We start from the raw sequence: 24778 nt of genomic DNA, 5'->3' as shown, positions 1-24778 counted from the left end.
TTCTGCAAATATAAAGGCTGGAGATTTTCTTGTTTCCCCCCCCCCCCCACTATGTTCTTGTTGCATTTAAACTTGTATTGTCTTCATAATAAAGTAATACACATGATGTTATCTACATAAAGCAGTGGTCCCCAAACCAGAAGAAGGCCATTCTCCCTTAAGATGACCATGGCAACAGCACTGTGGTAATTGTGCTGCCGCCACAAAGAAGGACCTTTTAAATGTACCTGGAGGTGGCTCCAGCCATCCGGAGTGCGTGGGAGGCTCGCAGCCCCTTCTGCGGACCTCCCCGCTGCTGGGTAAGGGGTTAAGAACCTTAACTCCAATTTCGACCCAATTACGGGTTTGCAATTGCTGCGGTGGTATTGCTGCCACTGCGGCTTACCAGGTTTCTAACTCCCTTGCAGGAGTTTAGGAACCACTGACATAAAGGGTAACAAACAGGTAAAAGCTTAGAGAAGACAGAATTTGCTTTGGTTTAGCAAATTTGGCACTGGAAAAGCTCTTCTTAACTGTCAGTCTTTAGGGAGCCTCACATAACAGCAGCTCCCTATTTCCTTGGGAGCCCATGATTTATGATTTAAAGTACTTTTTAAAAAGTTTTGCATGGGCACAACCTTTGTAAGAAAAAACACAGAATCTCTCTCCCAGTTGTGCTAGGAAGCCCTTTCATGTTAAATTCTCTCAAAGTGCACAGTGGGACAGAAAGGGAACTGAGACAACAAAAATCCATTTGGAGAATCACACGCCATACGATTATGAGTAATTTTGCACAGGTTAATAGTAAAATATCTTTACAAAATCTTAGCTGAATGGCTCCCTGAGCTTGGTGCAAATGCTTGAATATATACCTAATTCAACACAATACTCATTCCCTAAAGTGTGTTCTCCAAGCACAAGAAGCTGCTTGAGGATGATACAAATGCAAAGAACTATTCCGTAATGTGATCCAGGGACATTTTCTTGAGAGTCCCCTAGGTTCATTTCCATCCTGTGAAGCAGAATTTCACTGAAACATTAATCAATTCCCTGCTAACTGAATTAATATTACCAAGAATGAAGTTTGTGAAAAGTTGGAAACAGCTGAAAATTACTATTACTGTTCTTACTAATTAATTAATTTCACATTTATTCTCCCTTTTAGATCTACAGATCCTCAAGGCAGTTTGCAGGATCATCATTTTTTAAGAGCAATTATCAGTTTTAGAGAGCCATCCAAACCTGCATTGGAGCAGGCAAGCCAGGAGGCTTGCGCTGCATCCAAGGCAGGTTTGTGGGCAGCAGCAGCTCAGCCAGAGGCAAGGGGAAACTCTTCCCCTTACCCCTGGGTAAGGGCTGCTGGCCCCAATGGGTCTCCTCGAACCTGTGCCACCTCTGGAGGTAGCGCAAGTCCAAGGAGAGCAGAGCAGCTTGTAGCTGCTCCGTTCTCTGCAGGGACGGGGGTTGGGATCCGGCATAACTGCCAGGTCCCAGCCTCGCCTCCGGCTCACTGCGTGCCCGCCCCCAGGGCCGCCCATCGCCCGCCCTCCCCCTGCCCAGAAACGCCTCCTCCTCCCCGCCCCCCATGCCTACCTTTCCTGCTTGTGCCGGCGTGAGCGTGCCAATACAAGCACCTGTGGGGAAGCTGAGGCGGAGGCTTATGCCAGCCTTTGCAGGCTGCTGCTTTTTGGAGCACCAGCCTGGCTTCCCTGTGAGGAGGTGCAAATGTGCTTTACGGCATGTTTGCGACCCTCTCATGCCGGCCCAAGGGACTTGGGCCGGCATAAGGCATTGTTTGGATTGCGCCCTTAAGCTCCTAAACCATAAAAATGAAAACAATACAATCTCAGAGCAAGAGGTAGCACAGTAAAAGCAGCATCCAAATAATCCACCAAGAGACCTTATGAAACTATGTAGGGTTTTTATTATCTGTCTCCTGAAAGCCATGAAGGAGAAAGCCTGGGGGGCAGAGATTCTTGGACAGGGAGCTGTGTTTCCTTTGCTTACTAAGGGACAATGACCCCGGGTTCATCTCGGGTGGGGGTGGGGGAGTGCAGGCAGTGCATGTTGCCGGAAGTGGTGAGCCCCTTGAATTGGGCCCATCCTCGGATCTGAACTGCTCTGAAATAGAGCCATTCCAGAAGCAGGGGGTGTGTCCTGTGCAGGGCGGGAGCAACACGATAACATGGGGGGGTGACATGTCCGTATCACTGTGTCACCCAGCCCTGGGAGCCAGAAGGCTCCTGTATGCTGCTGTTGAAGACAAATGCATTAACAGCTGTAGAGCACTTTGTACTCTGAAAAGTGTAACAGAATGATACAAAAGATACTTTGGTGAAGTATTTGGAGAGGCCTGCTTCTTAATACACTGTTCAACTCATCTCTCTGGAGAAAAATCAGTGTGAATTAACATCAAAACAGATTCACATTTTTTGAGCAGATGGTGAGAAACTCCTCACTGAGAGCATGCCGCAGTCTGCCAACAGTTGTGAAATGTGCTGGATATACTGTTATATGCATGGGCTGAAGCACACTGTCATCTGGTTTAATCACAGGGTGCTGCTTTTGTTCCATGACCATGACGGAAACTTGGTGTATGAGGATGCCCCCTTTATCTTCATGAGAGAGATTTACAAACTCAGTTCTATAATTCTCAGTATAGTATATATTTGCATGGAACTGCATTTGTAATTTTTGCTTTTCTCTTGCCTCTGGTAGCTTTTCCTTTTATTGTTTTGAGATTTAAGGATTTCAGCAGAGATGTTTGATTTAATTATTAAAGGTGCCGTCAGCCATAACAGAGCTGTATTCCACCAACGCTCCATTAAAAATGCTGAAACAGGAAGAAGATGGTGAATGGTTGCACTGGAATTGCAGAAGATATTGCAAGGAGATAGGATGTGGTGTCAGCAGTGGCCCTTTGCTCTGGTGAATCTGGGGAACACAGGGTTAAGGCCTGGGCTTTCAGCAGAGGGTGTGCTGCACAGAGGCAGCCACTAGAGGTAGCCAGGCATTACAGGGATGAAAAGAAAAGAATAGAAACGATGACATGGCTTATTGGACTTTCTGGCACACTAACTCATGGACTGGCAGACAAACAATGAACTGGCACACTGACTGATGGACTAACTAACGGACTAACCAAACAGACTGCTGAGTGGTAGAGAGCTGAGGTGGTGCTGCTGCACTTGAAAGAACTACTACTTGGAGAACTGGGAGGAGGGATCCTGCAGCCTTACAGGCAAGCCACCTTACAGCGCCTCCTGCTGGTGCTGCGGTTCAGTAGTAGGTGTATATGCTGCTAGAGCTAGCTGTGCTTGAGCCAGGGGAGGCGCTAATTAGCTTGAAGTGGGCATAACTTCTCTAGGCCAGTGGTTCTCAAACTGGTGGGTTGCGACCCACAAGTTTGTGTAAAGGTTCCCCCATCCCTTTAAGGGGGAAAGGAAGAGTCAGGGAAGCGATTCCCACAACCGCATACGTTTGGGGGGGTTGAGGGGGGTGCTTGTGACTTACTTTCAGAAGGCAGGGCCCTGCGCAGCCCTGCACAGTGCTTCCAGAGGCTTGGAACTTTCACTGAAAGCGGGAGCAAAACGCCTCCCGCAAAACGGAAGTGCTTTGCGGCCGCTTTTAGTGAAAGTTCCAAGCCTTGGGGAACGCTGCGCAGGGCTCCCCGCACCTGCATCAGCCCTGCCTTCTGAAAGTAAGTCACAAGCACCCCCCCCTTAGCAGCGCAATCCTGGGGATCTTGTCGCTGCCCCAGCCCCTCCCCCACAAAGACTTACTGAGGGAGTAAAGCTCCCTCAGAGTTTGAGAACCACTGCTCTAGGCCAAGTTCAGAACAGGAATTTGGCAAAACAGTGGTACTGGGTCATACTTATGATGCAACTGTGAAAGAGGGGAATTAGCAGCTAGCACATGGGCAGCCCAATCCTATGGGGCTGTCCTGCTGGCGGAATGCATGATCTGCTGGTGCTAGCTGCTGATAAGCTGCAGCCTTCCTGTGCACTTTGCCAGACCACTGCCACCTGCCAGAGCAGGGGAGGCAGGGCAGGAACAGTGGCAGGGAGGCTGTGGGACGGGCGAATCCAGCAGCAACAATGCTTGCTACCTGCACTGTGTGTGTGGAATAAAAATACTTAACATTAAATTATACTCATTTCTGAGTGTGCAAAGTACGTCACATATGTCATCTTGATGTCCTTACAAGAAACAAGGCAGGGGTATCTACTTTCCCTGATACAGGTTTCTGCTGTTACTAGCACTAGTCATGAGAGCAGTGAAATTTTAATCCAAATATTCTTGGGATCAAAGCAGGGCAGAGGAAACAAAAGTTAACACTCTACACAGATAATGTGATGTTAGCACTAAAATGTCCACTGACCTCTTCAAGACAACTTTTTTCCCCCAGTGTAGGATAAATACAGTGCCATTTCAGGCTACAAAGTTACAAAGGAAATATCAGAAGTGATATTTTTAATACCTTAGCAAGGGAAATAGCTCACCAAAAAAAAAAAAAAATCATTTAGGGTTGCAAAATACCAAAGACCAGGTGAGAACCTGGGAGTTAAAGTATCAGCAAATCTTTTACACATTGTTAGACTCAACTAGAAAACTCCGGGAAGGCATTGAAAAAGGGCTCCAGTCCTATCCCCCACCATTAAAGCTGATGCAGCTGCACTTAAGGAGTGCACACTGCATCTGGCGGGGGTGTAATCAAGCTGCCTGCCAGAGGTAAGGAAAATATTTTCTACTTATCTTTGCTTGGGCCTTCTGGTGGCCTAAGCTCTCGTTGGACCTATACCAGAGCCTGTATATAGCTGGTGTAAGTCCGAGGAGAAAAAAGAGGGGGGCAATTTGTTAAAGAGGGGATAGGATCCTGGGGAATGCTGGTGCCTCTGGAATTCAACTCCTCCCTCCCCCTCCTCTCCCCTGTTCCATCCCGAAAGTTCATCTGCCCCCACCCACAACACATCCCTGCTGCCAACTTACTGGTGCTGGCAGAGCCTCCAAGAGCCACAGCTGCGCATACCATTCTGCTGCCTGTTTGTGGCAGCAGACTAGGAGTACACAATGACAACCCAGCTTTTGCACTGCCACAGAGGACCTTGCCTTGCAGGAGCGCATGTTCCCACATAAGATTGGGCTGTGAGGCTGGAATCCTAAGCAGACCTACCCGGAAGTAAGCTCCACTGAACAAAACACCAGCATGTGCATAAATACCAGCAATGTGCATACTTCATGAAGGTGGCAGTTATTTTAAAAAAACCTGTTTTACTTAGGATACTTCTCTATGCTCTGACCAATTTGTTTAGACTTAAGAGAAATAAAAAGCTGGGAGAAAAATTTGATAGCAATTTGTGGGAAAGAAAATGTTCTAGGATGAATGGCCCAGTCCTATCTGTGTGGTATGCTAGTAGACCCTGAGACCAGCAGTGTACTGTATGGTACACTGGCATGACAGACTATCTGCTGGTTGGCAGAGCGCTGCTGCCAGGGCAATGCCCAGAAGGTTGTGCACTGCCAGCGGTGCCCTGCAGACTGGATATTGTAAAATGTGAATCTTGATGTACTAATACTTCTGTTTGGTTAACATTTGGGAGACAGAGCTGAAATGGTTGATGATCTTTTGATTGTTGACAAGTACTTGAGCTAAACATTAGAAGTCAACTGCATGTCCAAATAACATAATGCAGGATGACTAGAGTTCTAAAAACTGGAACACAACACGTCAGATATAACTCTGCTTGAGAAGAAACAAGTGATGCTTATTGATGTGACCATTCCAGGAGATCATCATATCCAGGAGAAATAAAGGGAAAAGATCACACAATACAAAGACCTGGAAATTGAAATGCAGCACCTTGCAGAAAGAAAACAACCATCACCCCTATTGTCATTGGTGCACTAGGTGCCTTTAAGAAATACCCGGTCAACATAGGGAGGGTTAGAAACAAGTAGGGACAGAGAGCCTGTACCTATAACCATTGTATAGAACAGGGTGTCCAAACCTTTTGGCAGGAGGGTCACATCATCCCTCTAACACTGTTTTTCAGGGGCCAGAAGAAAATTATTCACATTTAAAATTTGAATAAATTTACATAAATGAATATATTAGAGATAGAACTTTACATAAATGAATATATTAGAGATAGAATTTATTTATGAATAAATAAAGGTCTCATGATAGCTCACGGCCTATAAAAGGGCTTCTGCAAAACAAGGCTGGCCTTTCCTTTGCTGCCACTGCCGCTTCACAGACATGAAACAGCAAGCAGCAGAGGGAGCTCTCAACCTGCAGCTCACACAATAGGTTGAACAGTTGGCCCTCACACTGAGAGCAGTCACACTGGACGAACACAGGCTCCAGCAAGTCTCTGGTGGGCCAGAGGCACATTGGACACTGGGGGTTCCCCGCAGGCCAGATTGGGGGTTCCTGAGGCTGCAAATGGCCCCTGGGCCGTGGTTTGGGCACCCCAGTATAGAAGAAGGCATTTTGTCAGGTGCAGCACAACATGGAAGGGTTTAAAAACCTGCAGCAGCCAAAATTCTCTCATCTATACAATGGTTAAAGGTATAGGAACTCTGTCCCTGTTTGTATCTGGTAACCCTAAATAGAGGCACTGACAAGATAACAAACTGCAATGAGGCACACTACAGACATCAAACATTATATGGTAATATCTCTCCAGTTCTTAAACTTTTGGGTAGAATTTGAACTAGCAACCACCTAAACATCCCAATCCAAACATCTGGTGGGCTGTGACACCACTGATAATAATAATTACCACATACACTGATAGTGTAGTCTTAACAATAAATAATATTCTCTCTTTTGTCCTCCTCCTGTCTGCAACTCCTCCTCTCCCTCTTTTTTCATCATTCTTTTCTCTTTCTCTTTCTCTAACTTCTCTTACTACCCAGTGATCAACAAATACTCTCGAAGTGGTGTGCTACTAGTGTGAGACAACGTATGTTAGACTGCAGCATAAGTTCCTAATAACCAGCTGAATGCCACTTGAACAGAGCAACCTCTGCAATGAAAAAGATCAGCTAGTGAGCTGAAAATTCAATTCTTGTGAATGATGGGTTCCTGGAAGTCTGTGAACAGACAGTTTAGAAAACCAGCTCCGGCATATTTTACTTCCTACTGCTCCAGGAGTCTTCTGATCATCTCACTTCTCATTTGATTGGCTGGAAAGTTAATCTAATGGAAACAGACGCAGGCTTAACCTGCTGTAGCAATCAAATTCAACCTGTTGGGAGCCAGGTATGTGATACAGCTCTCCTCTCCATTACAGTACGCTTGTTTCTAGATCATCATTTGAAACAGCTGTTTGACAAGAAGTCTCAACTGCTTCAACTCAGCTGGAAGAATATGCTGACATTTCTAATGAAACCTCAGGGACTAATACCTTTCTCAAGATAACACGAATAGCATATCTCTCCCACTTCATGAGACACATTCCAAAACGTTGAGACTGTAAAGCTAGGTAGCCTTCAAGCATCAGAGCTTTGCTACCTAGTGATAAGAAACCATAGGATTGCAATTAAGGGCCAATATTGGATACAGATCTGATTAATTCATAGTTTATTTGAGAAAATCCCTGCAAGTTAATTTTGGCATGTTTTCTCTTACATTTAAATCAGTCAGTGCCACTAATTTACTTCAGGTGTTTTGGTCAAGGGTGGCCTGCAGGCTAGGTAGAATGAGTAGTCAACCACATCGATAAGTGAAGGTCAGACTGATATACAGCTTTGACTTCTTGGAGTTTGAAAGCTGACCTTTGGTTGACAGTACCACAATGCAGACAGGTCAATAATCTCTACCAGTGATTTTCTATGGGACAAGCCCCATTTGTTTGGCAATGAATGATACCCAAGTAGGCTTATTCAACTGAAATTAGGAAGTGCCAACCAAACTACATCAGGACTGGGATGTTTGGAGGTCAGCTTATTGCGGCAGTTTGGCAGCAGAAAGTACCTATATTTTTTTAATCAAATAATTATTTGACTGTTTCACTGCAGACAATATTGGTACTACACTTGGCTATAAACCCTGATCTTTTTTCTGTTTTTTTTTTTAAAATAGCTTGATTTATCAACCCTCATTCTAAATACAGCTAAAAGTAGCTTGTCCTCACTAGTTATCATGACTGGGATTGGGATGGGAATGTTTACTGTCAAATGTGTTGCCTAACATGTCCTTTGACTCATTTGTTTGCACAGGTACATGGTGCTAGGTACACGCCAGGCGTGAATGACCCTGGCCTATCTTGTGGCATTTTGTTTGGGGTGATGGGAAGAAAGCATCTGGTCCCATTGGTAATAGGAAACGGTCAAATTATAGGTTCTTCAGAGCAACACCTCCTAGTGGTGTAGCTAGTGAGGGACAGGGGCAGCGGTCCACCCTAGGTACCAGCCTTGGGGGGCGATGACATCACGAGTGACCCAAACTGCTAAAATCGTAGTTTTTAGGAATAATACCATCATGTTATATACCATTTAACGTGCAATTTACAGCAGAACGCAATATCTCAATTCTATCAAAAGTTATGACCAAAAACTCAGAAAATAAAAATGCATGGAGCCCTATGGAAAGTGAAACGAGTCATACTGCATGTTTACTCATGAGTAGGTGAACTGTCTTAGTCCATCAGAAAGGGAAGGCTGTGAGGAATCCAATGACACCAGAATGGTCCAGATCTGATGAAAGCAGCCTCTAAAAAACATCCGAGAAAGAAGTCCCTCCCTCCAAGCTGACAAATGCATTGAGAGCAAAACTTTGGCTGCAATCCTAACCTCACTTTCCTGGGAGTAAATTCAATTGAACACAACAGGACTTACTTCTGAGTAGACCTGCTTAGGATTGTGCCCTAAACCACACAGTCACATTTACTCATGAGTAAGTAAACATGCCTTGGTTTGTGGTCAGGTCAGGCAAAGAGAAATGTGGGGTCACCAGAATGGTTCTGATCTGATGAACGTGAAGTTTGACAAATGCTCCAGAAGGTAGCCCCCCCCCTGCATAAAACAGAGGCTTGAGCTGGTAAGGTGATTTTTTTTTCTTTTTTAGACTTGTAAAGCCAAGCAGGTGCCATGTTGGTGCACCTGCACAGTCAAGCAGGATTGGGCTGTCAGTGTCTACAGAGTTTGCACCCTCCTTTTGAACCAATGAGAACAATCTTTTGGTAGTTGATGTAGTGTAGACAACTTTCTCCTCAGAGCAGAGTTAAGCGATTTCATTTGGACAACTCAGATGTGCAAGAGCTGGAAACAGAAAGACCAGCTGTCTAAAAAGAAATAAATTGCGAACTTTATCAAGATTATTTAAATCATATTTAACAAAAGACCAGATAAAGAACAAATTAAATAGCTGTCTTTGTGACACATGCGTATTGCTTTGAAAGAAAGGAATGCTATTAGCTCAGAATCTTTAGCTGTCATTTTGGCACAAAGAAAGCTATGAGTTACAGTCAGATCTCCAGGGCTCTAGTCATCAATGAAAAATGCCTCAGTAACGAACTTTTAACAGATTAGAAAATTCCATTTCCTCCTTTCAGATCTTGTTTTCAGCAGTCTGTAACTAAGATTCACAGCCCAATCCTATAGAGAGCCTATGGTAGCAGATGTCCTGATCTGCTGCCATAAGTCATCTTGGTTATTGGCAACCTTCAGTCTCGAAAGACTATGGTATCGCGCTCTGAAAGGTGGTTCTGACACAGCGTCTAGTGTGGCTGAAAAGGCCAATCCGGGAGTGACAATCCCTTCCACACCGGGAGCAAGTGCAGTCTGTCCCTGGTCTGTCTCCCTGGCTATGGGCCTTCCTTCTTTGCCTCTTAGCCTCAGACTGTTGGCAAAGTGTCTCTTCAAACTAGGAAAGGCCATGCTGCACAGCCTGCCTCCAAGCGGGCCGCTCAGAGGCCAGGGTTTCCCACTTGTTGAGGTCCATCCCTAAGGCCTTCAGATCCCTCTTGCAGATGTCCTTGTATCGCAGGTGTGGTCTACCTTATGGTGTCATAAATGTTATACTGCTGTACTGTAATTTTGAGCCACTGGTGCAAATGGACAGAGGCTCTGTGCACCTGCCAAAGACAGATCCTGTCTGTGCTGGACCAGGCAAGGTGCTAGAGGAGGTGTGTCATGGGCAATATGCCCACTAATGGGTCCACACTTGCTCAGATCCCTTAGCTTGCAGTGTGGCAGCTCCTTGGCCTTTCTGAACGCATGGTAATGATATCATACATCATTGCCAGACTTCTAGAAATGCTGAGCTCCATTTTGATGGAGTTTGAGCTGTGTGGCCATGTGTAATAGAAGATCAGCAGATAACCGGGTAGAGGATGTGGTGCTGACAGCGATTCCCACGTTTGACAGCTCTGGGAAAGGCAGGGCTAGCTCCAGAGCTGTAATCAATGAAGGCAAATGGACACTGGCTAACAAGATTGCTGACACCTGAGACTAATTGGGATAACAAGGGCTGCAGGAATAAAAAAGCAGCCCTAGAACAAGAGGGCACACAGAGGAGGGGGATTGTTAGGACTTGGCCAGGTGCTGTGGGGGATGCTGCTGGATGGACTGTGCTTTAAAGCTGCGGTGGACTTGGACTAGATGCTTCAGATCTTTACCCACTAAGTTAAGTGATGTTCTGGAGAAGGGAAAGCCTCTGGACAAGAGACATTGTAGGGAATGTTTGTGTTGCAATAAATTGTTAATTGCTTAAACTGATAAGGGTGTTCAGCAATTCCTTTGCACATTGTAGCTGCTGCTTCTGAAGAAGGGAGGTGTAAATTAGCCAAAAAGTGAGAATTGGGAAATGGAATATTTTATATGGGATACCATGCAGCTTAAAGGGACAGTGGTGTATAGTTTGAGGGAGGATTGGGGTGGGAGGGCAGGGAGTGGTTTGAAGGCAGGAGGGGTGGATCTTTGCAGCAGTAGTGCAGGCCAGATCCTATTCCTACTTTCCTTACACCAGCAAAATAGCTGGCATAGGTCCAAGGAGAGCCATTGATGGCCATGCAGCCTACAGAGAGGTAATAAAAAAATGTTTTACTTACTTCTCCCAGGCCATCTGGTCATCCTCCCTCCCCTTCATAGCATAAAGTGTGTGCTGTGTCAGTGCAGCACCATAGCATAAAATCGTGGAAAATAAGATTGGGCCATCAGTGCTTGGAATACCTGCATATTGTGGGCTGTGATTAGTCTAGGAATATTATTAACAGTACAAAAAGTTCACAAAACGGTGAATGAAAAGTTCACAAAGTGGTTTACAGAGGCAAATCAAACAACTAATGGCTCTTTGTCCCAAAAGGGCTTACATCTAAAATAGGGATTAATAAAGATCTTGGCAACACACGGGTCAGAAAGCAACCTGCTGTTCAGTCTTATACAGGGTAATCACCATGTAGCTTTGTTTTTGATATACATGTGGAGACTATGCCTCCATCTTGAAATTTATGCCAGTGTTGTGCCCCAGCAAGTGGGATGAAATGGCACAGGGCCTCTGACTAAGAGGACTTCATAAAGCCATTATGACTAAAAGGTGCTGAATCTAACCTCCACAAATATGTCAAATCTAATGATATTTTAAATAGTCTCTTCTTTGGCAACTGAATAGTTAGTAAAGAATGAAACCACCTTAAAAGTGAAGCCCAGCAACCCTAAGCAATCTCATAAATTTGGGAGGCAGTTGGGAGTTGAATGTGAGCGAACAAGCTGAAATTAAATCCTGATAAGACAGAGGTTGTCCTGGTCCAGAAGTCCACAACCAAGGTATTGCACTATTGTCCTGCTCTAAATGGGGTTGCACTCCCTCTGAAAGAGCAGGTCTGCAGCTTGGGGGTGCTCCTGAATCTGCAGTTGCTTCTGGATTCCCAGGTGGTGACTGTGGCTAGGGGAGCCTTTGCCAAGCTTCAGCTGATTTGCCATCTGCAACTGTACCTGGGTCTCTCAGACCTGGCCATGGTGACCCATGTCCCAGTGACATCTAGACTGGATTACTGTAAGTACTCTAAGTGGGGCTGCCTCTGAAGAGGGAAACTGCAACTAGTGCAAAACACAGCCGCCCATGTGGTTGCTGGGACTTGTTGGTTTGACTCATTTGGGCCACTGCTTCAGCAGCTACACTGGTTGAAGATGTGTACATATTCAACACATATTTGAAGATGGGGAAAAAAAAAACTATTTGAGGGATGATATGGAGCAAGAAAGGGTGGCAGGGGAAAAGATCAAGGACCTTCTTCTTCCCATTGATTTTCTGCTTCCAGTAGCTCTTTCCTAAGGCTTTCTAAGTTAAGGAAAAGGATGATTGGGCTATTACTACATTTGTGTGCACTGTATAGTAGATGAGACAGGGCAGCCTGTTACAGACCACAAAAGCAATTGTTGGGGTGCAATTCATGGTGTTAAATCTGTGGTAAACTGCATTTTTTCCAATGCATAGATATACTGAAAAGACAAGTGGCCTTTGAGTGCAATTCTAGCTCCTAACCGAAGAGAGCAACAAGGGATTAGAGCAGGAGTCTCCAAACCCCAGCCTGGGGGCCAGATGCGGCCCATGGCGAGCCTCTATCCATCTCATGGCCAGCGTCTTGTTCCCTGAAAGCCTCTGGCCCACTTGGCTGAACATGACTGGAACTGTACTCTGGTTGTGTCTGGAGGGTTGTGTTTGGTCTGAAGGGCCAGAGAGGTTGAATGAATGAGCCCATTCATTTATTCACTCATCTAAGTCCCATCTCTGATTTACCGCAGACACCCCATCCATAAGTTGATCCCACTGATAAGTCAAGGGCAGGTTTTGAGCCAACATGGAATTTTCTATGACCCTTGGATAAGTCGGGGGTTAAACTTAGGGGGGTGTCTAACTATAGTTTTGTCTGATTTTACTCGAGGCCAGATCCTGAAAAATAACCCACCACTAATTGTTACCTGAGAACTGTAGTCTCTAATTTATTAAAAACATAGTAAAATATCATAAGATACATTTTTATTTTAAAATTCTGATCTTTTTGTAAGTACTATCAGTAAGTGCACTGTAAACAACATACCAGTAAAACAGTGGTTCCCAACCTGGTATTCATGTACTCCCAGGGACACTCAACAGGACCTTTAGGGGTACTTGAAAAAGAATGGAATAATGGCAGAAAAAGGCAGGTCATGCTCCAGAATGCCTTGCAAGACAGGAATGCCTTGCAAGGACCAGCAAGGCAGGAAGGGAGGTAGCTAGTTGGCTGTGAAAGCCCCACCAATAGCTAGTTTTGGTCATCAATTCATGTATGAACCAGTGATTGAAAACCAGCACAGTAAAAAAGCTGAAACATAATATGGAAAGTGATCAATCACCTAGAATTTCTCAGCACACTTCTGGTGCAAAACAGTGCAAAGGCAGAGTCTTCTGTTCTTCAAACAGATAAAAAGAGAAAACACTGTGATGAATACATGAAGTCTGGGCTTTCATATAGAGGAGATGAGGGCTTGTATTATTAATTATAAACATTTTGCTAATAGGAAGGGCACAATTTATGGAAATGGGCTGCCAAGGGATATGCAAGTGAAAAAGGTTGGGAACCACTGCAGGAGAACCATGAATCAAATCCACCTTTAAGGTGTCTGGTGTGTTAAGCCAGAAGCTCTATGTACAACATACAACCCATAACACATAACTGGGAGTGTGCAATTCAATTCACAGCAGAGAGATGGAGCTGCATATATTTGCAGCCCTTTTTACTCAGAAGTAGACCCACTGCTTTCCATGGGTGTTATTCTTAAGTAATGCTGCATTGAATTGTAGCCTTCTTCAAATGGAAAGGAGGATCCCATTCTGGTGTTTCAAGCATTTGCAAAGCAGAACCAGGCTGCAGCAGAAGGAAGGAGAATAAAAGGTTAACAAATTGCTTCTAAGGAGCTGTGCCTGCCTGCTGCTTGAGAAATTTGGTGCCTGTCTGCTTGAGAAACAAAACTGTTCAGAGTTGAAAGGCTCTGCCTTCTGATTGACCTGGAGATAAGGTGAAGTGATAATTGGAGCTTGATTACTTGGCAAAAATTTCACATACTATAGGCGAGTATCTACGGTACATGTATTTTATATTTCAATTTTTTTCCAGCCCTTAACACTGTGCCAGATATTTGATGCAGCCCTCTGGCCCAAAAGTTTGGAGACCCCTGGATTAGAGAGAACATCTGATGCTTGTAGTGGCTGCCTCAATTGATGTCCTCCAGCTTTTAATGCAGATTAAGCACAGACCTCATTTCAGGAAGAGAGAGCCTTCCTTCAGACATTGTCAATTCTCAACAGCATTAAGGGGCAGGGAAGAGCCTGAGAAATATTGGAGAACGGATATACAGGTCCGGATGCATTGAAGGACTTCATGACTTAAAAGCACTATAGGATTATAGATAAGATCTGCCCTTGTTTTTCTTGTGATGCAAGTCATGTAATAAATTCTCCAGATGGAGTCTAGTTAAGTGAAGATCTCTCTCTCTCACAAACACGCGCGCGCGCGCGCTCTCTCTCTCTCTCTCTCTCTCTCTCTCTCTCTCTCTCTTGGCAGGAAAAAAATCTCAACCATGAAAGCAGGCATCGCTAACAAGAAAAGAGATTGTTATGTACTCCCAGAGATTGCCTGGGAAAGTTTCTGACACTCACTTTGTCTTTGCTGCTTTTGGAATGAACATTGGAAAAGTGACAGAAGATAAAATGTTGTCCTGTGATTTATCACTCTCTTATCTCCATGGTCAAGTGATTGCCAAGCTATTCCTCTTAGTCTGCCACTTCTGGAATGGCAAGAACTCAGCCTGCTGAAATGGCACACATTGTCTGCAAAGGATTCATCTTGTAGGACTGGAGAATGGAAGGTGAAGGTACGCCTTTGACCATAGCAGGGCTGACGGGGGCAAGGAGGAGTTTGTAGAAATCCTTCTTATATTAGAGTTGTATTTTCCCGAAATGTTTGAGAGCGAGTTACAAGAAAAATGCTAATGGAAAAATTAGTCTCCTATGAACTCAACAGAGCTAAACATGGACACAGAGAAGGGTGTTTACTATGATTTACAGCACTTGCCTTGCTTATTTCAAATCGGGGATCATGAACAATTCTATTGTGTCTCCAGATTCCATTTGATCCACACTGAATTGCTCCCACTGACAGCTGTCATCCTTTTAGCAAAATCTTAGCTGATTTAGGGCCAAATTCCATCCAACTTTCCAGGGCGGTGCAGCCATGCCAATGGGGCGTGTGCTGCATCCTTTGGTGGGGAGGCAGTCAGGGAGGCCTCCTCAAGGTAAGGAAACGTTTGTTCCCTTACTTCAGGATTGCATTAAGGCTGCACTGATACTGGAAAGTTGGATAGGATTGGGCCCCAAGGCCAGCACCAGCACCAGTGCAGCTGCAATGCAGCCCTGAAGTAAGGGAACAAATGTTCCCTTACCTTGAGGAGGCCTCTGTGATTGCTTTCCCGCCACAGGATGCAGTGCACAACCCATTGGCATGGCTGCACCAGCCCTGGAAAACTGGATTGGACTGGGCCCTAAAGCTTTTCCATATATACATCTATTGAAGAATAATTTAGAAGAGGGATTCTACTTTGTTGTATGCAGGAGAGAATGCCTCTATCTGTAACCTGCACTTTTTACAATTTATACAAAAATATATTGTAAAAAATTTTTTTGCCTAATTAACTGGAGATGCCTCCTGGCCAAGTTAAAAGATTTTAAATCAACCAACCAACCAACCAAACTGATTAAAGGTTGCAGCCCCAACTCTCAGTGCAGAGAAGTGGCAACATTATTTGTCCTCTCGGGAGCCATGTCCAAAATTCATGCAGCGGCATAGGAAAGTGGGCTATTCATGAGCAGCTCAATCTTAAAAAGAGAATCATTTTTGATAGAAGAGTGAAGCGTGCTTTCAGCTTTAAGTCATACTCCAGCAATCATCAGTTTAGGAAACCATGCCTAGGAAACCGTAGTTAATTTTGAAAATGATATACTTCAATGTATTTAAAATGAGGATTGCTCATGATTAAGTCTTGCCTGGGAACTATGAAGTTCGATGCTAAATGCTCTTTCATTTCAGATGCACATGTCAACAGACTGTAGTTACTTAGGAGTGAAGGGAATCTATTCTGTATATACACCATTGCATGCTCATTTATGCTTCATGTGTTCTAGGAATGAACTCTTGCACTGAAAGAAGATGTCAAAGTTGGTCCAAATGAAGGTTCGTCTATGGATGCACATCCTATATTTTAAGAACTGCATCAGGATAGTTTATCTTTAGAAAGACTAATCCATGCTTCCCTGTTCTCACTCAGTCATCCTGTGCAAACTTCTTTCAGCTCCATAATTTAAGGCCAAACTATATGAGACTGTGAGAAATCCACTCCTGCAAGGGACAACAACAGGGGATGGATATTGCCTCCTTGCATGATTCATGCAGTTTTAATGCAGTTTGACTAAACATTCCTTTCCTGTGATCCATCTGGTTTGCCACGGTCATTTCCTATTGTTTGTCCACTGTAGAATTGTACACTTCTGTCACATAAGCTGCTGCGGCAAACTGGAGCTATGCCACAGAGCCAATTTGATCACACGTTACTTTATTGTACAAACACACATCTATGAGATTTTTCTTTTAAATATCAGTCTAGAAACACAGCAGACAAATGGACAGTCTACTTCCACTTATTCTGGCAAAAACTAAAGCAGTATAACCAAAGTAAAAGTGGCATAAAAAAGAAAATAACTTCACAATGATAACTGGGAAAACTTGTTGTGCATACACATCTATAGACAGTCTAAATCAGGGGTGCTCACACTTTTTTGGCTCGAGAGCTACTTTGAAACCCAGCAAGGCCCGGAGATCTACCAGAGTTTTTTTTACAATGTTCGCGCCATCATAACATATAACATTAATGTGTACAATGTATGTTGGTGTACCTTGAGCCCCACTGAGTATAACAGGACTTACTCCTGAGTAGACATGCCTAGGATTAGGCTGTGAGGCTGCAATCCTAGCCACACTTACCTGGGAGTAAGCTCCATTGAGTACAATGGGCCTTACTCCCGGCGTTTCCTCCCAGAGGCACCTGAAGGGGGGGGGGTCGGCACTCCGCGATCTACTCATTTTGCCTCGCGATCCACCTATTGAGCACCCCTGGTCTAAATATTGGTTATCAGTCCCCATCTTGAAAGTCAGAGAATCAAGCCAAGTTAAAACAGATTATGATAGGACTCTTGTGAGTCTTACAGCACAATCCTGACCCATAGATGGGCTGGTGCAAATCCCTTGTGCTGACTCAATGGTGTCATGAAAGTGCTGTAAAACACTTTTGAGCCAATTGGCAAGAAGGCCAATCCAAGCCCCGCTGGGCCAGCGCAAAGGTATGCCTGTACTGGCTGAGTCAGGGATTGGGGAGAGGGTGAATGGCAGGTCAGTGGTGGACTGCAGGATCAGAACCTGGCACTTGTGCCAGATCCTAACCCTAATCTTGGGCAGTTTGGAGCAGTTCCAGGTTGCTCAGATCTGCGCCACCTCTTGAGCGCAGAGGTTGTCCCAACCCTAGTCCCAACCCTGCTGTGGATCCAGGACAGGTCTGCCCTTCCGACATTAAAACAGCATGCAGAACACTGTTACTGAAGTTGTTTCCATATGATGTTTTATAGTTATCACATGTATTTTCAAATGGAACCTAAAACAAAGGAAAACTAGCTCTTACAGTTCAGCTTCTATTTGCATGAATGAGGTTTGCAGTACAGCCCCATGCAAGTCCCATGAAAAAGCCTGCAGTTCTTGCTGGGTGACTCCCTTTGCCCAACATAGGAAGCCTTCTATATGCTGAAGAGCACAGTCTAATCTGATGAAACACTTCAGCAAAATTATGATTGCTCAGAAGCTGTGACTACTGCTATTACGCACCCTGGGATGTGGGTATAGGAAAAAACACCTGTTCCCATATGAAACTGCACAGTGGTTAAGATAATCTGTGGAGGCCCTTCTTGGGGTGCCCCCATGCAAAGCAGTTGGGGGGAGCAGTTGGGGATAGGGTGTTTCCTATGGTGATTCCCAGTTGTGTGATATTTGCCTAATATCAACTCTGCTGTGTATTATTTGTATCAGGGGTGCCTAAACGCCGGACTGGGGGCCTTTTGCAGCCTTGGAGGACTCCCAATCCGGCCAACGGGAAGCCCCCAGTCTCCAATGAGCCTCTGGCCCTCCGGAAACTTGCTGGAGCCTGCACTGGCCCACGCAACTGCTCTCGGCGTGAGGGTGACTGTTCGACCTTTTGCATGAGCTGTGGGCCTAGGGCTACCTCCACTACTTACTGTTTCACATCTGTGAAGCGGCAGCAAAGGAAAGGCCGGCCTTGCTTTGTGCAAGGCCTTTTATAGGCCTTGAGCTATTGCAAGACCTTCATTCATTTATATAAGTTCCATCGCTATTAAATTCATTTATGCAAATTTATTCAAATTTTAAATGTAATTTTTTTTCCCAACTGCCAACACAGTGTCAGAGAGATGTGGCCCTCCTGCCAAAAAGATTGGACACCCCTGACTGGTATGAACAGTGGTGATTATTTTTCCTGCTGCTGCTGAATTTTACTGCTGTTCTTTGCTGTTTGATTATTTGCTATCAGGCAACCTGCCCCAATCCTATTGACTGTTTATTGTGGTGGATCTCCCTGTCTTCCACCATAAGTGCCAGTGTGATGCTACAAAAGGTGCACTACTGTCATGTGCTGTGGGACCATTGCTGCCAACAGCTGGAGGTCCTGTGCACATACCAACAGCCCACCCAGGTCACAGGTAAGGTGGCAGTGGGGGGGATGGGTTGTAGGTAGTTTGGGGGTGGATCAGTGGTAGCAGTGCACATCAGGATCCTATCTCCCTTTCCCAGCCCTGAGACTCCTTGGATTTATGCTAATAGCTGGTGCAGGTCTGAAGAGACCCACTGGTGGCCTACTGGGAAGTAAGTAAAAAAAATTTACTTTCCTCCCCAGGCTACCTGGTTGCCCCTCCCCATTGTATGCAGTACATGCTCCTCTGGCACCACTGCATCATGTAAACTGGTGGAGGGAATAGGATTGAGGTCTTACTGTTTTCTTGCTCTGCATTTTAATGAGGTTTTTAAATTTAATTGTGTTTTAATATATAAGCCTCCTTGTGAAGTCCTGCAAAATTAAAATGTAGGGTATAAATGTTTTAAACAAACAAGTTTTCCTTGTTTTGTTCCTGAACATATTCTAGGAAGGGTCCCTGATGTCTTAAAGCCAAGAGAATGGCTTCTCAGAATTCATGACATGGATAAAAACAAACTTACCAGCACTGACAGTGATGGCCTCTATGAACTGTTCTCTCCAGCTGTTTGTTCCAACCACGAGAGCCAGGTTTGTCTTCTTAATGAGCTTGTCCACAGTGTTCTGCAGATGGATAGACAAGCATAAAAAAAGCTAAGTACGTGGTCAGTTCAGCTGTTTAAGCTCATGGCCAGAAATGGAAAGCACCTGCGAGAGATTTTGGCTGGGATTAAAACATTAAAGTCAGAACAACCAAAAGCAATTGAAAAGGTACGCCCATGTAAAATCTCCACTTTCTGTTAAATAGGTCTAAAAATATTCAAAATATGTTTGCAGCAGAACTTTCCTAAGCTCCTCATATGTACATTTTATTATCTACAGAATTATCTCATAAGAACTATGTAAAAATGACTGCCTTATGCCCCATTTATAGTTGGGCAGCTGAGGCTGAAAGGGTGTGATCTGACTAGGTCTACCCAACTTAGGTCCAAGGTGAAGAACTGGTTAACAGTATTATCTTCATGCTGGAGAAATGCCTAAAATCATTTGAGAGCAACCGAAATTATTAGTGAGCTGAGGCACCTCCCTTATGATGAAAAGTTATAGCATTTGAGGCTCTTTAGTCTAGAAAGGAAATGCCTGAAGTGGGGACATGACTGAGACATATAACATTATGCACTGGATAGATATAATACTGTAGAGGGGAGTTCTTTCACCTTTTGTACAACACCAGAACCAGACTGAGAGGCGGGAGAGTTAGAACAGACAAAAAATATTTCTTTACCCAGTGCATAATTATTCTGTGGAACTTCTTGCCACAGGATGTGGCAATGATACCTGGCCTGGATGACTTTAAAAGGGGATTGGATAGATTAATGGAGGAATAGTTCATCACAGGTAACAAGCCATGATTACTATTAAAAACCTGGAACTCTAAAACTCGGAAGTTGCATATCTCTGAATACCAGATGCAGGAAGTGACAACTGGATATGGGTATCTTGTGTGCTCCCTGAGGCTTCTGGTGGGCCACTGAGAGATACAGGAGGATGGACTAGATAGGACTTTGGCCTGATCCAGGAGAGCTGCTCTTATGCAAAATACCAAACCATTTTCATGGCTAGACTCTAATGGGGCCTGGTGGAACCATGGTGGTCTGCTACCTGCAGAGTGTGCATAAGATACAGCGGTTGGTGCGAGCAGGGTGTGTAATATGGGAATGGGGGTGAGCCAAGGGTGAGAGGAGGGCAGAACCAAACTTTAGAGGAACCAGGGGCCAGCCACTAAAATTGAGTGTTGGGAGGGTTAGGACAGACAAAAGAAAATATTTCTTTACTCAGCGTGTGGTTGGTCTGTGGAACTCCTTGCCTCAGGATGTGGTGATGGCGTCTAGCCTAGATGCCTTTAAAGGGGATTGGACAAGTTTCTGGAGGAAAAATCCATTACAGGGTACAAGCCATGATGTGTATGCGCAACCTCCTGATTTTAGAAATGGGCTATGTCAGAATGCCAGATGCAAGGGAGGGCACCAGGATGAGGTCTCTTGTTATCTGGTGTGCTCCCTGGGGCATTTGGTGGGCCGCTGTGAGATACAGGAAGCTGGACTAGATGGGCCTATGGCCTGATTCAGTGGGGCTATTCTTATGTTCAAATCTGGGAGGAAACCGACCTGCTGAGGTAGCTCTTTGGCTTGTGGATCTGCTTACCATGAAGTTGGTATAGGAGCTCAGGGACACAGCTACTGGACTACAGCTGCTGCAGAAGTAAGTTTTGGTGCAAACAGGACACTTTCCATTCGAATGTGAGCCTAAATATGATGATGCTAATTTTCTGCAATTATTTTCTATATTTAAAAGATCTTAGAGGAGTATATTTGGTTTTCCATATTATTATAGCTAGTTGCCAGTGCCACACAGGTAGGTAGATCTGGGCTCCAAAGAATATTGCGGCTGTCACCACCCTCCCCCTGCCTTGTTTAACCCCTGTTCTATCTGCCCTTGTTATCCCCTCTTCCCATTCTGATGTACCCTTTCCCTCTTTGGGAAGCAGGTCAAAAGAAACTCTCTACCCTTTGATAAAATTCCTCTTAGAGGCTCAGGCCAGATGTCTCATATCATTTGCATTTTGTATATATTATGTCAGTTATCCTTACAACAATCTTGTAAGGTAGGTTACGTCTATTTACTTTCTCATATTATAGACAGGAGGACTAAGGAAGAGTTGAATAAAGTGGCTGGTCTAAAGCCACCTACGAGCTGCTTTTAACCCTCAAGTGCTACTACTGTTAGTCTAGGGCAGAAATGGCCAAGCTCTATATTTTCAGGGAACACTCTCTCATTAGATACTATTTGGTAGCCAGAACTTTCCAAATCCCTGCTGGTTTTATTATTAAAGCCAATAACAGAGTTGGCTTTACCCAAGGTGACCAGATACAATGGAGGATAGAGTGCCTCTACCTTTAACCATTGCATAGAAGAGGGAATTTTGACAGGTGCAGCTTTTTAAACCCTTCCATGTTGAGCTGCCCCTGCCAAAATTACCCCTTCTCTACAATGGTTAAAAGCAGGGCTTTTTTTCTAATGGAACATGGGGGGACGGAGTTCTGGCACCTTTTTGCAGGGGCCCCTCCCCTTTGGAGGCATTCCAGGAGGGGGGGGGAGCAAAATAGAGGCATTCGTTGGGTGGGCGCTGGGGGGTTCAGGGTGGGCGGGCGGGCACCTGGCCCCTGCCTGACCGCACAATGACACCCTCCTGCCCCCATCTCCAAGCTCTCGCCCACCTCCCCTCCCCCTGCGCTCTGCTTCCCAGTGCAGCTTCCAAGCCGGTGGAACACAAGGGGGACACACGCCGACGCCCGAGGAGGACAGACAGCCAGCCAGGGAGACGGGCTGCGGCACCCACGGAACGCCCAGGTACTGGCTTGGCGGCAGTGGAGGAGGGGAGGAGGAGAGGAAGGAAGCTGGCCGGTGCAGCCCCCGTGCCAATCTGCAGCACGAGCCTAGGCGTGTCTACTCAGAAGTATGTCTCATTGTGCTCAATGGGGCTTGCTCCTGGGAAAGGGTGCATAGCCTTGCAGCCTGAGAGCCCAAGCATGTCTACTCAGAAGTAAGTTCCATTGTGTTCAACGGGGCTTACTCCCGGGAAAGTGTCATAGCCTTGCAGCCTGAGTAGACAGGCAGAGGCAGGGCTCTGAGGCTGCAGTCCTGTCCACACTTTCCTGGGAGGAAGCCCCACTGCCTCTAATGGGACTGACTTCTGAGTAGACAGGCACAGGATTGGGCCCTGAGGCTGCCATCCTATCCACAGTAAGCCCCATTCACTAAAGTGGACTTCTGAGTAGACATGCATAGGATTGGGCTCTTAGGCTGCAATCCTAGGCACTTTCCTGGGAGTAAGCTCCATTGACTAGAACGAGACTTACTTCAGAGTAGACATACCTAGGATTGGGCTCTTAATCCTGGCAGAGATATATATCTGCACCCGTTTTCACATGCTAAGGGCAGGTGAAAAGGGATTCTACGTGTGTACAATGTGCTGTCCAGCCTTGCCAGAGATCCTCCTCATCCTTCCCCCACAAGCATGCCCTCCCCCAGCCAGCTCCTCTCCTCTCCAGCCAGCCAGCTCCTCTCCTCTCCAGCAATGCACAGCAGCTGCTCAGGGCAGCAGAGAACATACAACTGCATGCCAAGTGCCTTCCAAAGACACAGAGTATTCTGATACCTGAATTAAACCATATTTAATAGCTTGTTTGCAAACGTAGCTGTTTCTATGTGCACCTAAGGACCCCTATTGTGTAAGAATTCCTTTTTTGTTCTTACTCCCACAGTTGCTTAGAGTAATTTTACTACATGGAACTCATGTAAGCCATTTTTCGGAATCCATTCACTGCTTCCTCTCCTCGAAGTAGTGGCACACTACATACTACACACAAGTGCACCTGTACAGTATTTTTCCCCATGTGTAGAAAAAGTAGCTGGGGGAAGGGGATGTGGAGACTGACAGCCCAATCCTATGCATGTCTACTCAGAGGTAAGTTCATCTTTAGGGGGGAAGCACATAAAAAATATTTTATTTCTCCAATAAAAAATGGTTTAAAAATAAATAAATAAATAAAAGATTAACAAGTTGTGAGTTCCTGCACCTTTTTATTTACAAAAAAAGCACTGGTTAAAAGTATAGGCACTCTGGCTTTACCTAGCAATGAGGCATTCACAGACACAGAGTAGATGCAGAGTGTTTGGAGGATATGAGATCGCTGCTTTGGTGAATGTTCTTTGAAAGATCTTTGCAGTAGACAGACTGCTTTCCCAGAATACAGTCCAGATGGAAATACAGTAAAGCAGGTACAAAATACTTCTAGATGTATTAATACATAATACATCATCGCTCCTTAAAAATGAACCTGTGAGGATTTTTTTTAACTACACCCTGGTTAGTTGGTAGAATCATTTGATCAGATGAAATTATTCTGAAGTATAGTCAGGCACCTGGGCTGCAGGGAGGGATCCTAAATTAGTGACAAAGCACACGCTCTGTATGCAGAAGCTCCCAGGCTAAATCCCCAGCATCTTTTATGATAGGATGCTAAGTATCAGTGCTTGGAAAGATTTCTGCCTGAAACCTTGGAGAATACTACCAGGTAAACAATGCTAGACTAGATGGTTGAATGGTCTCACTCAGCATAAGGCAGCTCCATATGCTCCTAGTTGGTCGTCTTTGATTTAGGACAGTGTTTCTCAAACTGTGGGTTGTGAGACAATTTCAGGTGCATCCCCATTCATTTCAATATTTGATTTTTAATATATTAAACTTGACGCTACCATGGTGTGATTGCATTTGGGGAAATGTTACAGACCTGTACTTTTAACAAGCTCCTATGTATATTCTTTTAACAATGATAGTCAAAGGGATTTCCTCCTGGGTAAGTATGGGTAGGATTGCAACCGAGGATTGTTAAAAATCAAGCAGGATTGTTCCTGTTTCCGGTCATGACATCACTTCAGGTGGGTTCTGACAGATTCTCATTCTAAAAAGAGAGTCCCAGTGCTAAATGTCTGAGAATCACTGATTTAGGAGATACAGAGGTACCTTTCAGAAGTTGCTCTTCCTGTATTCACTAAATGAAGCAGACAACATGTAGCCAAACTGCTATGTTGATGCACCTGCTGGCTATGCCCCCCTAGTTGTCTCTGTGTTCAGCTTTTGCCAAGGCAGTGTTGAACGTGTGGAGGAATCCTTGCCTACTGCTGAGTGGCATAGAAAAAGGAAAGTCTATGTTTGGTTTGAGAAAAAAATTGTTTTTCTCAATTCATGAATGAAAGAAGCTGCCTGATGGAGACCAGAAAGGAGTGTAAAGCTGCATTGACTACTTTCAGGATTAAGTTGTTTATTTAATACATTTAAATAACCATTCTTTAGAAAGAAGGAAGAAATATCCTTTCTTCCATTGTGGAACTCAAGGAAACTTACAGAAGGGTTTCAGATGTTTGCCTAACCATGTACTGATCAGGC

General features: G+C 44.9%; 1 protein-coding gene across 1 annotated transcript in view; it reads right to left on the bottom strand.

Moving 5' to 3' along the window:
• SLC8A1 (solute carrier family 8 member A1) overlaps positions 1-24778 on the bottom strand; it is a 354730-nt gene that overhangs the window by 15512 nt on the left and 314440 nt on the right. Inside the window, exon 9 of the mRNA XM_066625244.1 lies at positions 19293-19392. Within this exon, the coding sequence (XP_066481341.1) occupies positions 19293-19392 (100 nt within the window). The remainder of the gene's footprint in view (positions 1-19292; positions 19393-24778) is intronic.

Source organism: Tiliqua scincoides, chromosome 1, assembly GCF_035046505.1.
Source record: "Tiliqua scincoides isolate rTilSci1 chromosome 1, rTilSci1.hap2, whole genome shotgun sequence".
NCBI lineage: Eukaryota > Metazoa > Chordata > Lepidosauria > Squamata > Scincidae > Tiliqua > Tiliqua scincoides.
This window is presented reverse-complemented; position numbering and strand designations above follow the sequence as displayed.